Here is a 13,890-nt window from a genome sequence, read left to right as displayed (position 1 = left end):
ACGTAACCAACAACCTACTGCTGGTTCTACATTAAACCCCTGAGCTGTTCTCTGGGGGGTTTTGTCTGCTTCAAAATATGTAAGGTCATTTGCAAAGGCTCCCTTTGGAGATAAAAGAATAAATCCTTGATGTCTGGAAAAACATTCAAGACTAAAAAAAAAAAGTAAAATTACTAGCTCTTTTTAACATCAGTCATTACACACACTACATTTCTAAATAAACCTGACTACTCATGCCCTGTTCACAAAACAAAACCAGATGTTTCAGATGAAGAAATATAGAGCCTGTTTTACAATTAAGTAGAGTGAAAATATGTAGAACAGTCATCACTGGTTGCTTCCAAGGGATGAAGTTCTGGCAAAAAAAAGGCAGCAGCAGGCTCAGAAGTACAAAGGTGAAACTACAGCAATTTCCCATTAATATAAATGACTGTATAGGCTACACTAGAAAGCTAGTTTAAAAGCTACATGGCGCTTTTTTTCTTTTTTCGGGAGGGATTCAGGTATCTTATGCACTTTCACCTGTGCAGGAACTTCCAATGCTAGCAAACTATGTCTTCCTTACCTACCCATTGTTTCCCTGGTGATTTCTTGAAGGAAGCAAACATGCACAATGAAAAATTGATGTAAAAAAAATAGTAAAATTAAGAACCTGTCTACAGGGGGCCTCTTGTAAATAATATTACGGGTTCTACGACAAGAGATAACAAGCAGGGATAAGATTCAGCTAAAATAAAGTTATTCAGTAAAAGGTAACCATGTTCTTGAGCGAGTATCCTTTTACTGACAAATGCAAATGAACAAGATCAGTTACAGTAACTGGTATTCAATTATTTTTGGATGTCTATAAGAGTAATTTCATTGTGCATAAGAATAATTTCATTGTGACCTGACTAGCAGTATGTATACCATGTGAAATTAAAGAATGCTCATAAAGCAAACTTGGTGGAAGTGGGATTTATTTTCTATTTTACCTTCTCTTTCACTATATACTGTTAAAGAAAAAGAGGTTACTTCTGCATTTTAATAGTACAGCGTTACAAACTTAACAACGCTATGAGATACAGATCCTATAGAAGCAACCTGGAGCAGAAATCAAACCAGGAAATAACGAGTCAGTTCTTGACTACTCCGAGCCATACTTCATCTCACTTCTTATTTCAGAGGGCGACAGTAGTCTGTACCTAACCTTAATGAATGAGAAAAACGGAGCTGAAGTTGCAAGTTTCAAAGCCTTATTTTAAAAGCATTTGATTTAGTTCACAAATACATCAAACAGCTCACTCAGGACTTTAAGCTAGCGCCTTCTGAACAATGCTACTCATTTCTCAAAGCTACTGTTTCCGGAAAGAAAAAAAAAAAAGAAAAAAAGCTGAATATTGAAATAAGAAGCTTGTAGCTGTAGCACGTGCCCAGGGAAGGAGTGCAGCCCGTTCACATTGCCGGGGGATTTTCCTTCCTTCCCTGTCACCCCGGCGCTCCAGACAACCACTCTCCCCGCTCAGGAGCGAGCCGACACCTTCGAGCGAAAAAGCGCTATTCCTAAGGCGGACAGAAATGTTGCCTGTTCACTAAAACCTCCTTTCCCTCGGCGTTTGAAATGCAGCCGATGTCATTCAGCTCCATAAGGAAAACTCTCCTTCACGGCGCGGCCCCGACCGGCCCCACGCACCGTCCCGGCACGGCCGGCCCCAAGCCCAAAGGCTCGCTGCCCCGACGGCGTCCCTCAAACTTTTATTTCACGAGCCAAGCGCGGCCGGGCCCGGTCCCAGCGGGCCCCGAGGGGAGCGCGGCGCCACTTACGATCTCGGAGCGGCCGTCGCGGCAGGCGTTCTGGAAGCGGGCCTGCCTCTCCTCGTGCGGCCGGTCCCTGAAGCCGGTGTATTTAATCTGCGGGGAACAGGGCGCGCAATCAGGAGGGGCCAATCCCGACGATAAGGGGGCAGCGGAGTGCACTGACTGCGCTTCCCTGCGCCGCCGGCTCGGCTCCCGCCGCGGCTGAGGGGAGGCGCGGGGCTGCCCCGGCTCCTCCGCGGCCCGCGGAAACTTTCCTTACGACGGGCGGAGGGAGGGAGAGAGAGAGAGAAGGGGGAGCCCCACCGCCACCGCCGCCTCACCTCACACTCGCGGCTCAGCTTCCTGAAGAACTCCTCGTTCTCGAACTTGCTCCGCTGGTCGGGGACAACCCGCGGCATGGTGGTGGGGCCGCCGCCGCCGGCTGCCCTCCTTCCTTCCCTCCCTCCCGCCCGCCCCGCGCTGTCCCAGCCCCAGCGCTTGCCTCGCCCTTTGTTAGCCCCCGCCGGCGGCGCCCCCCCTTCCCTCCTCCCGTCCCTCCTCCTCCCGCGGCGCAGGCAGAGCAGCCGCAGCCGCCGCCGGAGCTCGATGCTGCCGCTGCCGCCGCCGCCCGCTCCCGCCCCCAGCCCGCTCCCTCCCCTCCGACTTCCTCCCGGCTCGTAAACTCGGCCCGAACAGCCGCGCCATTCACAACTCCGCCGGCGCTGCCGCGCATGCGCCCCGCGAGGCGGGAAGCGGGCGAGGGGTGACTCAGAGCCCCCATCTGCGTCCCTCGGCCGGGCGGTGTTTCGCCCGCAGCGGGGCCGCTCCCGTTCGTTCCCCCCGTCACCGCGGCGCTTTCCGCCTCCCCGCTGCGAGGGGAGCAGCCCCAGCACTGCGGCGGGCGAGGAGCGGCCGCCCCTCGCGGCTCGGTGGCGATGGGGAGCGCTCCCCTCGGAGCGGGGACCCCGCACCTGCTCCGCCGGCCCGTTCATGTGGCGAGCAGGCGGTGGCCGCGCCGTGTCCCCACGCCTCGATGTTGGCGGCGAGGATGGGGCAGATAGGAAGGGACAGCGCTGGCCTCGCACCTCCTCGTCTGGCTCCTTCCCCCAGGTCAGCGTGAAGGCTGGAGGAGCCCGAGGGTGGTCCCAGAGCCCCGCCGCTGACAGGAGCCAGCCCGCTGTCTGGCTGCCGCCCCAAACGCGGTGCATCCATCGGTCAGTCCCTCCGCCTGCCCAGCAGCAGCTGCCCAGCCACACTGACCGAGGCGGGGGCCTGTTCCCGAGGGGAGCAGGAGCACCCATCACCACCTCAGGATGTGGCTTGCTGTCTTTGAAGTCGTGGTGTCAGTCTAGAGCAAAACCAAAACCCAGCACTTCGCTGCACCAGTGCTTGAAAAGTTCACTTTCATGCTAGAAACACAGTAGCCTGAACTCTTGATTCTTCATGAACAAGCATTTTGCAGGAGCTACTTCAATCAAAGAGCACTGCAGGACATACATCACCTGGCCCTAAATCCGTTTTTTCATACATACCTCGGTTATATCTCAATACCTCGTCGCAGTCTACAACTTCATGAGGGAAGTGGAGGGGCAATATAACGGGGCAGGACCCAAGGAAATGGCCTGAAGTTGTGCCAGGGGAGGTTTAGGTTGGATGTCAGCAAAGAGTTCTTCACCCAGAGGGTGGCTGGGCATTGGAACAGGCTCCCCGGGGAAGTGGTCACAGCAGTAAAGCTGACAGAGTTCAAGCAGCACTTGGACAATGTTCTCAGGCATGTGGTGTGACTCTCGGGGATGTCCTATGCAGGTGTAAGAGTTGGAGTCTATGTTCCTTGTGGGTCCCTTCCAACTCAGTATTCTGGGATGTTTTTTCCTACAACCACTCACCCAGGTTTTTAGCAGCTCCGGAGCATCATAAGGATGGCAGCATGAGCCAAAAACAGCTAGGTATTACAGTACCTGTTGCTAATATTGAAATATTAGAGCATACTAGATTTTTTTAATAAAGAAATGAGGCTTTCTAATCTCTCAGTATTGCAATCTTAACTTTACACATACTCATGCAAATTGAAGCCAGCAATGCTAAGGTTAGCCAAAATACTTGATTTGAATCAAGTATGAGCAAAATAGTAAAAAAATGAGCAAAGTAACTGTAACCCTTAACTAATTGTATACAGACTTCATAGAAAAAACTTCAGACTTTTTTTCTAAATGTAGAAAATATGCTATGAGAAACTTAATATTTCTGATCCAAAGGAAGACTGAAGATAACTGTTTAAGCTGTATCTTCTGATTTTTGGTATGTTACTGTAATGCAGACATATAGATAAATTCAGAAGTTAAAAGCATTAAAAGAACTGTTTTAAAAGGCTTTTTTCAACCTGAAAAGAAAATACACTGAGATTGAAAACATAAAATATTATGTATTGTCTTGATTCATTTAGATTAATATCCACCCTTAAGTGAAATCTTCGTGAATGTCAGCCACATTTAAGAGGTCCCAAAATAAAACATTAAAAAAAAAATCCATATCACTATTCATCTTACAGCAAGATCAATACCAGGAGCGTAGGCCTGCAGGAGAACTGCCAAGTTCATAAGGTAGAAATCTGCTCTCTTGACCTCCAATAATCTTTCACTCCTTGCTGCTACCTCACCCAGTTCCACCTCCTCATCCCCGAAACTAACTGTGCCTCCTTCCAAACAACAGTTTGCAAAAAAAAAATTACCAAGGTCAAAAGCAAGATGAGTGGTTGTAAACCCCTAAAATAAGAAACAGGAGATGTAATCACCTAGCAAGTTTGGTGTTTTGACCTTGGCATATATTTTTCAAGACTTTGGAAACAACATTGACTTTGACTGCTTTCCCCCGTGCAGCTCTTTGTTTAACATTTGTCATCCTGCACTTTCCATCTTTCCAAAGTTTTTCTCTTAAATAAAGTGAGTCAATACTATCAGAAAGTCTGTAAGAGATCAGACACTGCCTGTGCTTTTTGCCTCAGTTAGTTGATGCAGAAGCAGGATAGCTGAAAGGGATGAGATGGAGCATGTAGTAGTACAGGATCATATTATTCTTCTGAATTTGTCCAGTTTCTCTACACTAAGCTAGCTGACACACACACACACGCAAAAAAAAGATCTTTTCTGCTGAAGAATACCTTCTTAGCAAAGGCAACCAATTATTTCATAGTCATATAAAGAAAACAATTATTTTAGACATGTTTTGTCATCAAGAAAAGCTATAAAATTGCACCAGCTCTTCCTTTCTCTACCTCTCTCAGCCCCCAGCATTTAACAAGACAATTAAGGTCCTAAAGACAGTGAAGTTCCTATTTTTTTGTTCCTAACTAGATGTAGGAGAGGCACACAAACTAATAATGTCTTTGCAGCACGAAAGGCTAGAGCATAATTTGTGCAGTTATTTACCCTGTTTGGCCAGAGTCACTGGCCACCAGCCAGACAGTCAACATAGATCAGAGGCTGCTTTGCAGGTGGTAGCTGGGGGACATGAGAGGGAAAACTGAGGTTATTGTGTGAGAGATGGGATACAATCTCATGGGAATTCTGCAGCTCACCAAACCTTTCTTGCTTTTAGCACAACACACCAAAACAAGCTAGAAGCTTTTTCCTTGTGCATAACCAAATGCAACTACTTCCCAAAGGCATCTTGGTGATATCTCTGCAAACCGTTTCACCGTGGTTCAGGCTGCTTAGGTATTAGTAGGCTTAGCTCAGTGTGCAAGTCTCTGGTCTGTTGATTCACAAGAACTTAGGCTGTTCATCAGTCCTCCGGGTGAGTCACCTTCAGAAAACAGAAGTGGTCAAGCTTGTAGGCATGCTGCTTTCTGAGTGAATTCTCAGAACACATCCCTTTCCAAAATAAGATCTAACATGTTTACAGTGCATTGATAATTGAGACAGAGCACCACTGAAGGATTTACAGATGGAATGTTTTTGAGAAAGGGAGCTTTCTTCAAGTTCCAAGTCCTGGTATGTACTGTTCTTTCTATAACCCTCCTCTACCACGTCTTTAAAACCTCTGGTTTCCCCTAGGTAGCAGCATTTGATGAACAACTGCATGGCACCGGTGTTATATTGTTCTCTAGACTTCGCACATGTGAGACACTAATAAGGCAGACTCCTGTGTATCCATTGATCTATGGCAGCTGCAGTATAATCAAACACCAGCATTATGTATGTACAAGCTACTCTGTGATTATAGATCCATTAATAAACTGTTTGCAAGATATAATTATGCACATTAGGTGTGAAATGCAATCCACTTACGCAAGGTCTGTGCTTATGGGTACTACAAAATTCGGGGGGGAGGGGGAGAAATTGAGCAGATTGCCTTCTTTCATCCAGAATAATTTTCATTTCCCTGCTACTACAACTGATCCTTCCAGCCCAAATATCTTCATGCGAGTCACCCCACCAGTGGGGGGTATTGCTGATCAGTTCATGGACCCACAGTCACATGCAGAAACCATCCTGAAATGCCGTAGCTCACCCCCAAAGCAGCCTTTCATGTCTAGCCTGCATACATCAGCATAAAGATCTATCTTATCTGAGGACTCCCAAAATAACCCAGATGAGGGATATGGGCAATGCAAAGGACCGTGAGCTATCATTCCGTTCATGTCTGTGGAAGCACTTTATGCAGAGATGCATGAGGGGACTCCAAAGGCAACAACATGCAGCTTTCAGGACTTGGCCAAGTCCAAAGTTGATAGCTAAACATCTTACCTAGCACACAGAGATAAGAGCCATACCACAACAGTAAAACAAAACAATCCAATTTTGCATTATGAGTGGGAAGTTGCCTACCACTTAAAAAACACCAAGCATGGCAGGTATGAGGGAGGAAGCAGCACCTCATGTCTCTTCTCTCTAAACCAGGCTGCAAGACAGATGCATCCTTCATTCCAGATTCCAAAGCTGGAACTTTTTTCCTAAAAGAAGATGCCTAAATAACTCAAAGCATTTAGAGTACTCAGCCAGGAGCTAGGAGACCCTTCCCTCACTAAAGCTGTTGAAGCCCAAGTTCCCAGCCTCCACAGTGAGCATCCCAGTCACAATTACTCTCACACTGAAGAGGCTGTATCCACACCTCTGCTTCAGCATGGGTTACTACCATAATGCAACAAAATACCTAATATCTTCATGGGCAGGCCTACATGAAAGGCCAGTAAATACAGCCATCCTTTCCTGGCTGTGTGATTTGGACACCCTGGGCTGTTTCTGGTTGTAAGCACTGGCAGTTTAACAGTGTGCTTCACAAAGGAATAGCCTTTCTTTCAATAGCATGCATGTTATGTACGTATGCAGCTTCTCCCCCAAAAGCATGGCCTGTACAGCCTGGGACATCCACCTGAATACATCCTTCTGACACTTGAGTGCCAGCAACTAATCATAAAAAGGTCACGAATATGCAAATATGAAAGTACAGCATGGTATCAGGTTCAGGAGTCTGATGTAGCAAAGGTGGCCTCTGATCAATGAGCTTGATACACAACATCTTAATGAATTGAAAATCTGTTTAAATTTTTTCCATTAACCAGGGGAATACAGATGATTTTTTTCTAGTAAAAACAGTATGAAATGAAACTTGAGAACATCAGAACAAATTATTCCTCCAAGTTATGCAATGGAGCCGGAGCTACACAATTGTTAGACAACTAAAACAGATTATCCCAGAAGGCTACTTGACTTTCATTCTGGTTATTTGGGACAGTGATGATGATTGCAGTAAGTATAAACTTCTATGATTCTGTGCTATTGAGACATGTTTTGGCAATGGAAGTATGCAGTTTTTACATTAAACCCCCTTTTTTTCTCGTGTTACCAATCTCAGCACAAACTGTTAAAAGAAATATTACCTGAATTCAGAGTCTCCTTTGCCTGGCAAGCAGAAGCCAGGACTGGATGCCTCTTCCAGCCTTGCCTTTCGCCTTCTAAGTGATGATTTTGGGCATATGGTTTCACCTCTAATGCCTTAATTCGCCCACCTATCAAGTCACTTGAGATCTCCAGAAGAAGATCTTGAGATATCTATGCAAAGAGCCAGGCACTGTCATTATCCCAGATGTTGAGCAATGAGGAGAAAGTTTAACTGAGCACAAAATGTGACTCACACAAGCCTAAATACATAAAAGGAAGTGTTTAAAAACTGCCTTTGTGAAAATAGCTCTGAAGATGCTGTTATCAGTACACAGACAGTGCTAATGGCACTCAATTGTATGTTGTTCAGACATAGCTTTTTCTGTGTTATCTACTGTGCTGCTATCAGCCACACTGTCTCCTTACACTGCATTTTATAATCCATTAAAAACTTAAAATCCTAGAATAGTTTGGGTTGAAAGGGACCTTTAAAGGCTATCTAGTCTAATCCCCCTCTAACAAGCAGGGATATCTTCAACTAGATGGGGCTGCTCAGAGTCCTAGCAAGCCTGACTTTGAATGTTTCTGGGAATGAGGCATCCACCACCTCTCTGCGCAACCTGTGCCAGTGCCTCACCACCCTCACTGTAAAAAATTTCTTCCTTATATCTAATCTAAATTGACCTTCTCTTTGTTCAAAACCATTACCTCTTGTCCTATTGCAACAGGCCCTGGTAAAACATTTGTTCCCATCTTTCTTATAAGCCCCCTTTAAGTACTGAAAAGCTGCAATAAGGTTTCCCTGGAGCCTTTTCTTCTTCAGGCTGAACACTCCTGATTCTCTCAGCCTGTCTTCATAGGAGAGATGCTGCAGCCTCTGATCATCTTCACAGTCTTCTCTGAACCGACCCCAACAGGTTGATGTCCTCCCTGTTCCAGGATCCCCTGGGCTGAATGTAGCACTCCAGATGGGCTCTCAGCAAAGCAGAGTAAAGGGACAGAGTCACCTCCCTTGAACATTTTCCAAAAGCATATGCATGATTTCGGGGGGTGGCATGCGATGGTATAGATGCCTTTCATAAATTTTAAAACCATTAAGCACAATCAGACATAAAAGGGCCAGACAAGATCTGCAGTCCTGGAGCTGTTCTGAAAGTGCCTGCAGATTTTCAAATCTCAAGGGCTTCCAGACATGAGAATGGACAATGCAGACAGTTTCAGTTCCTCAGGCCAAGCACAAGCCAGCTGTAGTATTCAGGCAGATCAGAGTGGATGTGAACCTGCCCACCCAGGATATCTGAAGTTTCCTTCCAAATGAAAGAATCAGGGTGACAATGGTCACAATCAGAGACCCTGTGTAAAAGATAGTCAAAATACAAGCTTCTCTTGTAGCCTCCACCACTTGAATCGATCTGATAAGCTAAATGCAACATCATCACTCTGGATTAATTATATTTTTTTCCGGTCTTCAGGGGGTCTTGGGCTTTGTTTTTGTTTTGGGTTTTTCCCCATCCTGTTAGCATACACAGCACTGTAAGATATTGGTTGACACAAGCTAAGTTGGTGGCTGATGTGAGAGAGGAGCTTGTATCCTGCCTCAGTGTCTGTTCCTGCCTGAGCAGCTCAGGGTATGTTAGGATTCAAAGCATGGAAGCAAAGCCCTTGTAGGGATAGCTGTTCTTGGGTTTAATTTGAGATCATGGGGAAGAAAGCTAAACAGTGACTCAAAGCTCTGTTCTTCTTTCACATGTGAATGTTTATTACTGAGCAAGCTGTCTTACAGTCTGTTATACTTTTGGTTATACTTAGTAAAACATTTAGAGGTGATTCAGTCTTGGTACTGATAATGTCCAAGTGATTTTTCAGATTCTAAAGAGATTATCATTTTAAGCTTAGAGATATAACTCTTTCCTCTCAGAGATCCAGTGGTGGAAAGAAATTGCATTTGTGAAGTTTTTTACCTTCTCTTTCTAAGAAGTTTTCCTGAAGGTACTATAAGTTAGTCTCCTGCCATTCAGTCATCTTGGTCACTCATATTTATCCACATGCCCAACTTTAAATTTGCCTCATAAAAGGCAGCAAAATGTTGACTTTTAAACCATCAGATAATTCTAAGAATCTTGTACTTACTTCAAGAATTAATTTCATTCTCAAGGTGAACATTTCAGAACTGAGCTGAGTTCTGCTGGTTTGTTACCAAGTAACCACATCAAAACCTTACATTTCCATAAACTTAACACACTAGGCTGCCACGTCTCATGGTACCAAATGGATTGTTGGCTGGTTTATTGTGCTTTCAGAGAATTCACTGGTCCACTTAGGAGAACCAGAGACCGGAGACAAAGTCATGAAACATGTTATCTAATTAAACATTCAAGGCTGGAAAGAGCTGCCACCATTTACAGATGGATCACCAAGGGGTGAAATCTCTTGCTGAGGCTGATACTGGAAATTAACAATATTTAAATTTATGTTTCAAACAAAGTCCGCAAGGAAACATTCCTCTTTATCAGCACATTCCATCTCGGGCAGGTTTGGAGTGCTTTGGCACAGGGGGTGACGACCGCTGCTTTCATTACGGAGCTCGTAAAGTTAAAAAAAATACCTGGCTGATGCTTTGGGGTGCTACCGAATTGTGCCAGCCTCATGTCAGCTCCAAGAAAGCAAAGCAAAGCCCATTTCTTGGGTGTGTGCTGCTGAAGGAGCTGCCTTTTCACCTTCTTTTCATACAGAGCTGTTACTGTTTTTGTTCGCATTGATCTTATCCTTGGAGAATTTGGAAGGGATTTCAAAAAGGCAGGGTGTTGATAGTAACTTTGTTTTCATGCTTCTCCTCTGTTGCTAGAGCTATTTGTTTTTACTGACTGGGAATTAGGACGGCTCCAGTCCTCCACCTTGATCCAAACCGGGCGTGCCCTGGGTCAGAACGAATCCTCATAGACTTTACCTTGACTGCATAAGGGCACAAGAATTTCCCCATGCAGATTTGATTGCACGTTCCAGGTTGAAGGGTATATTTACAACAGCCCCTCTGCCTTCTTTATGTCCCAAGACAGATTCCTCAGCACACTCTACCACAGGATTTTCCTATTAGATGTGGATTTTCCCTCTCTTCAAGTGTTTAGCGTTGTAATTTGCTGCAGTTTTGTGCCTTTCCCCCTCTGCCCAGACCTATGCTTACCAGGAGGAAGGAGATCAGCAAGACATCTCTGAGCCAACACTACAGCAGCAGCAAAAGAACCAAGGCACGAGAGTGGCAGACATTGCTCTTCACCCCTCAGTCACCTTTGTGGTCTCTGTTAGCAGCTGCAGCCTTTGTAGATGTCCAGTTAAGCTTGAGACTGACCCAGAGAACAAGGAGAAACAAAGGTCACTTCCAGTTTCACCAGAAAGAAATTCCAGTGGCTACTCCAACCCCATAATCCAGCCATGATTAATGTGTATCGAAGGCAGATCTGGTTTCATCAGAGATCCTTGATTTTAAACAGCCTTAACTGTGTGGGGGAAGGAAAAAAAAATAAAAAACCCAAACAAAACCACCCTGGAAAGCTGAAAGAGGAAAAATACATCTTAAATACAAAGTTGGATCTTGTCACAGGAACATTAGCAAATGACAATGTTCTCCACAAACGCGGTGTGCTCTGTAGAGGATTGAAACAAAGGTATGCTGGCTTCCTTGGGATTTGCACCTCCATTCTCCCCTTCCACTCATACCATGTAATTTATAGGCTTTTGAAGGAATTTCTGAAACCTGCTTTCCCTCCCATGCTCAAATTTGCTTGAGTTTGACCTGCACACTCGACAATTTGTGGTGTAAGAGAACAGAAAAGAGGGAAAAAATGCGCACAGGTGTAGTGAGCTCCCACACCTTGCTTTACTACAAGTTCCATGTCCAAATGAGTTTGTGCTGTGGAAGAAAAGTCCTTTCAGGACAAGAAGAGTAACTCCTGAACCTCTTACAAGGAACATCTCAGTATGAACTGAGATTTCCAGGCCAACCAACCTGTGTCCACCATGGGGAACTGTCATTATGGGGGGGTTACCACCTGACTGGTTGATCTTCAAGTCACAGCCCCTCTCCCGGCTTTCAGATCAGAGCACTCAAGGTTTCCAAATATAGTCCCCACTCTAGTTCTCCTGTTCAGCCATAATGCAGCAGTATCATTCCCTAACCTTGTTCTCAGAAACAGCTGAGATTTTTGGCTGCATTTTAAAACAAAAAGACAGAGATGAGAAAAAAAAGCAGGGGGTGGAAAAGAGCTTGAGGGAAATGCCTGGCATGGAAAGGCTCTAGCCTAAATAGCTGAGCTTTGGCAAAGTCATAAGTAGTCAGACTGCTTCTTAGGGTGAAAACCACACGACACACTTGATGGGTACAAACCCACTCATAAAAACCCAGACACCTCTCATATCTACAAAAACCTGTGCTCCACAGCAGATAGGGTGAGCAGTAATGAATGGGTTCAAATCACAGCAGCAAGATCAAGATTAGGTAACAGGAGAACATTTAACTGTAAAGATAACTTGAGTCCTGGGATAGGTTTCCCAGGAGAACTGAACTTCCATCACAGGAGGTTGTCAGAAGCAGATGGAATGCAATCATCCCTGATATAGCAAAGAGCAGCTAAAAAGTGAACTGGGTGACACATCAAGACTCTATTTACTCTATACACAATAGTCTACGCATGCTAGTAATGAACAGTAATTCTCTTCCCTTAGTGAAAAGATTTTATACCTGTTGAAGTGGTCTGATTTTTACATCTGTGTTTTAACAGAGACAATATCTCTACCCCAGTCTGAGGGAGTGGTGAAGCAGAGCCCATGGAGGCTGTGCGACCTCTCCATGCTCATAGTAAACTAGTTTGGGTAGGGCCAGTGACCAGTATTTAGAGTTCTGCATTCATCACTTCTCAAGCCAAATTGTTCTTCTCCCTGGGAATTTCTTAAAAATTCACATGCATATTTTTGTGGCCACTTAGTGATGGAGTTCCTTTTTTGACTGCTTCTTCTTCTGCTCGAGGGTTTGTTTGAGCCCAGTACCCTAGGATCTCCTTAGAGCTACCTCATCCTCTCTTCTTTTCTCCAGTCAGGGGATTTCCACTCTGCTGTCAGATCCAAGGTTGCTTATGTCCCTTTTATCTAACAGTCTGCTGTGCTTCATCTTTCTAAGGAAAAGATCCTGAATGGCAGCTTTTCCTCCCCATTTTCATCATCTACTTTTCAGCTCTATCGCTTCACTTCCAACCTGGCAGGTCTTCCCTGTATGTCTAACCACTTCATCAAACGGCGACTCCTGTTTATTTGATGTTTCTGTTCTTTCTTGTTCAAGGCTTCATTTTAATTGTAGGAAGTCAAAGAGGCATCCTTCAGGAGTCAAAGGAAGACACTTGAGAGTGTCAGAAGATTCAATAGAGAACATCCCACCACTGCCCAGCCGATGTCTGATGGGCAGCTCATGACCCTGGCAACAGCTCATTTCATCACCACTTCTCTTTTGCTCTTAGCAGCAGCTTCCTTGATGTTATTGTGTAATTACAAATTTATGAGTATCAATTTTGAGTGTCACAGATCTTCCGGGATCCAGAGGTTTTTTTGTTTTGCACTCTGCAGACTGATTTCAGAGTGTTGGATCCTGGCCCCTATCACATCTCATTCCGTTTGTCAACAAACTCATTTTCCACCATGGCATCTTAATGGTTCTTATCTGCTCTTGTAAGGAGTCTACTGCCATTGCAGAGCTTTGCCCTTTACTATGTCCTTATCTGGCAGGCACCTGAAGCAACATTCATTTCCAAAGACGAAAACCTGGTGCGCTCTTCATGCTACTGTTTTAGGGTCAAGACAGGGTATGTTTGGCCGCGTGCCTTAGGCTTCTGTCTCCAAGAAATGCCAAGTACAGATTCAAGGGATTCACACCTTAGGCTTCACCAGTAACAATCTGGATGAAAGTGTGCTGGAGACAACCTGCAGTGGCACTCAGGGATTACCTTCCTGAGAGATCTGCCTGCAGGCAGCATAGTCCTTCATCACCTCCGAGGTAAAGCCTGCAGGTTGTTATGATGGAGAAACCAAGCCTAACTAACTGTTACTTTGCAGCTCCTTCACAGTTAATAAGTTGTCAGAGCAGGCCTGTTCTCTCTGGGCACCACTCATCTGAGCTTGGATTAGACAACGACCAAGAAAATTGTTCTTAACAGAAGATACAGATTCAAGCACTTTAGCTTTCATGTAAGAG

The 13,890-nt window shown here is 45.2% G+C and overlaps 1 protein-coding gene across 2 annotated transcripts in view; it reads right to left on the bottom strand.

The window, feature by feature from the left end:
• Nucleotides 1-2,228, bottom strand: part of CBFB (core-binding factor subunit beta) — a 39,898-nt gene extending 37,670 nt beyond the window's left edge. For both annotated transcript variants that reach the window (XM_069026883.1, XM_069026882.1), the window contains exons 1-2: nt 2,118-2,228; nt 1,804-1,890 (exon numbers count right to left, since the gene is read on the bottom strand). In XM_069026883.1, coding sequence (XP_068882984.1) covers nt 1,804-1,890; nt 2,118-2,195 — 165 coding nt within the window. In that variant the 5' untranslated portion in view covers nt 2,196-2,228. The remainder of the gene's footprint in view (nt 1-1,803; nt 1,891-2,117) is intronic.
• Between the last annotated feature and the right edge of the window lie 11,662 nt (nt 2,229-13,890).

The sequence above is a fragment of the Aphelocoma coerulescens genome, chromosome 11, assembly GCF_041296385.1.
Source record: "Aphelocoma coerulescens isolate FSJ_1873_10779 chromosome 11, UR_Acoe_1.0, whole genome shotgun sequence".
Lineage (NCBI taxonomy): Eukaryota > Metazoa > Chordata > Aves > Passeriformes > Corvidae > Aphelocoma > Aphelocoma coerulescens.
This window is presented reverse-complemented; position numbering and strand designations above follow the sequence as displayed.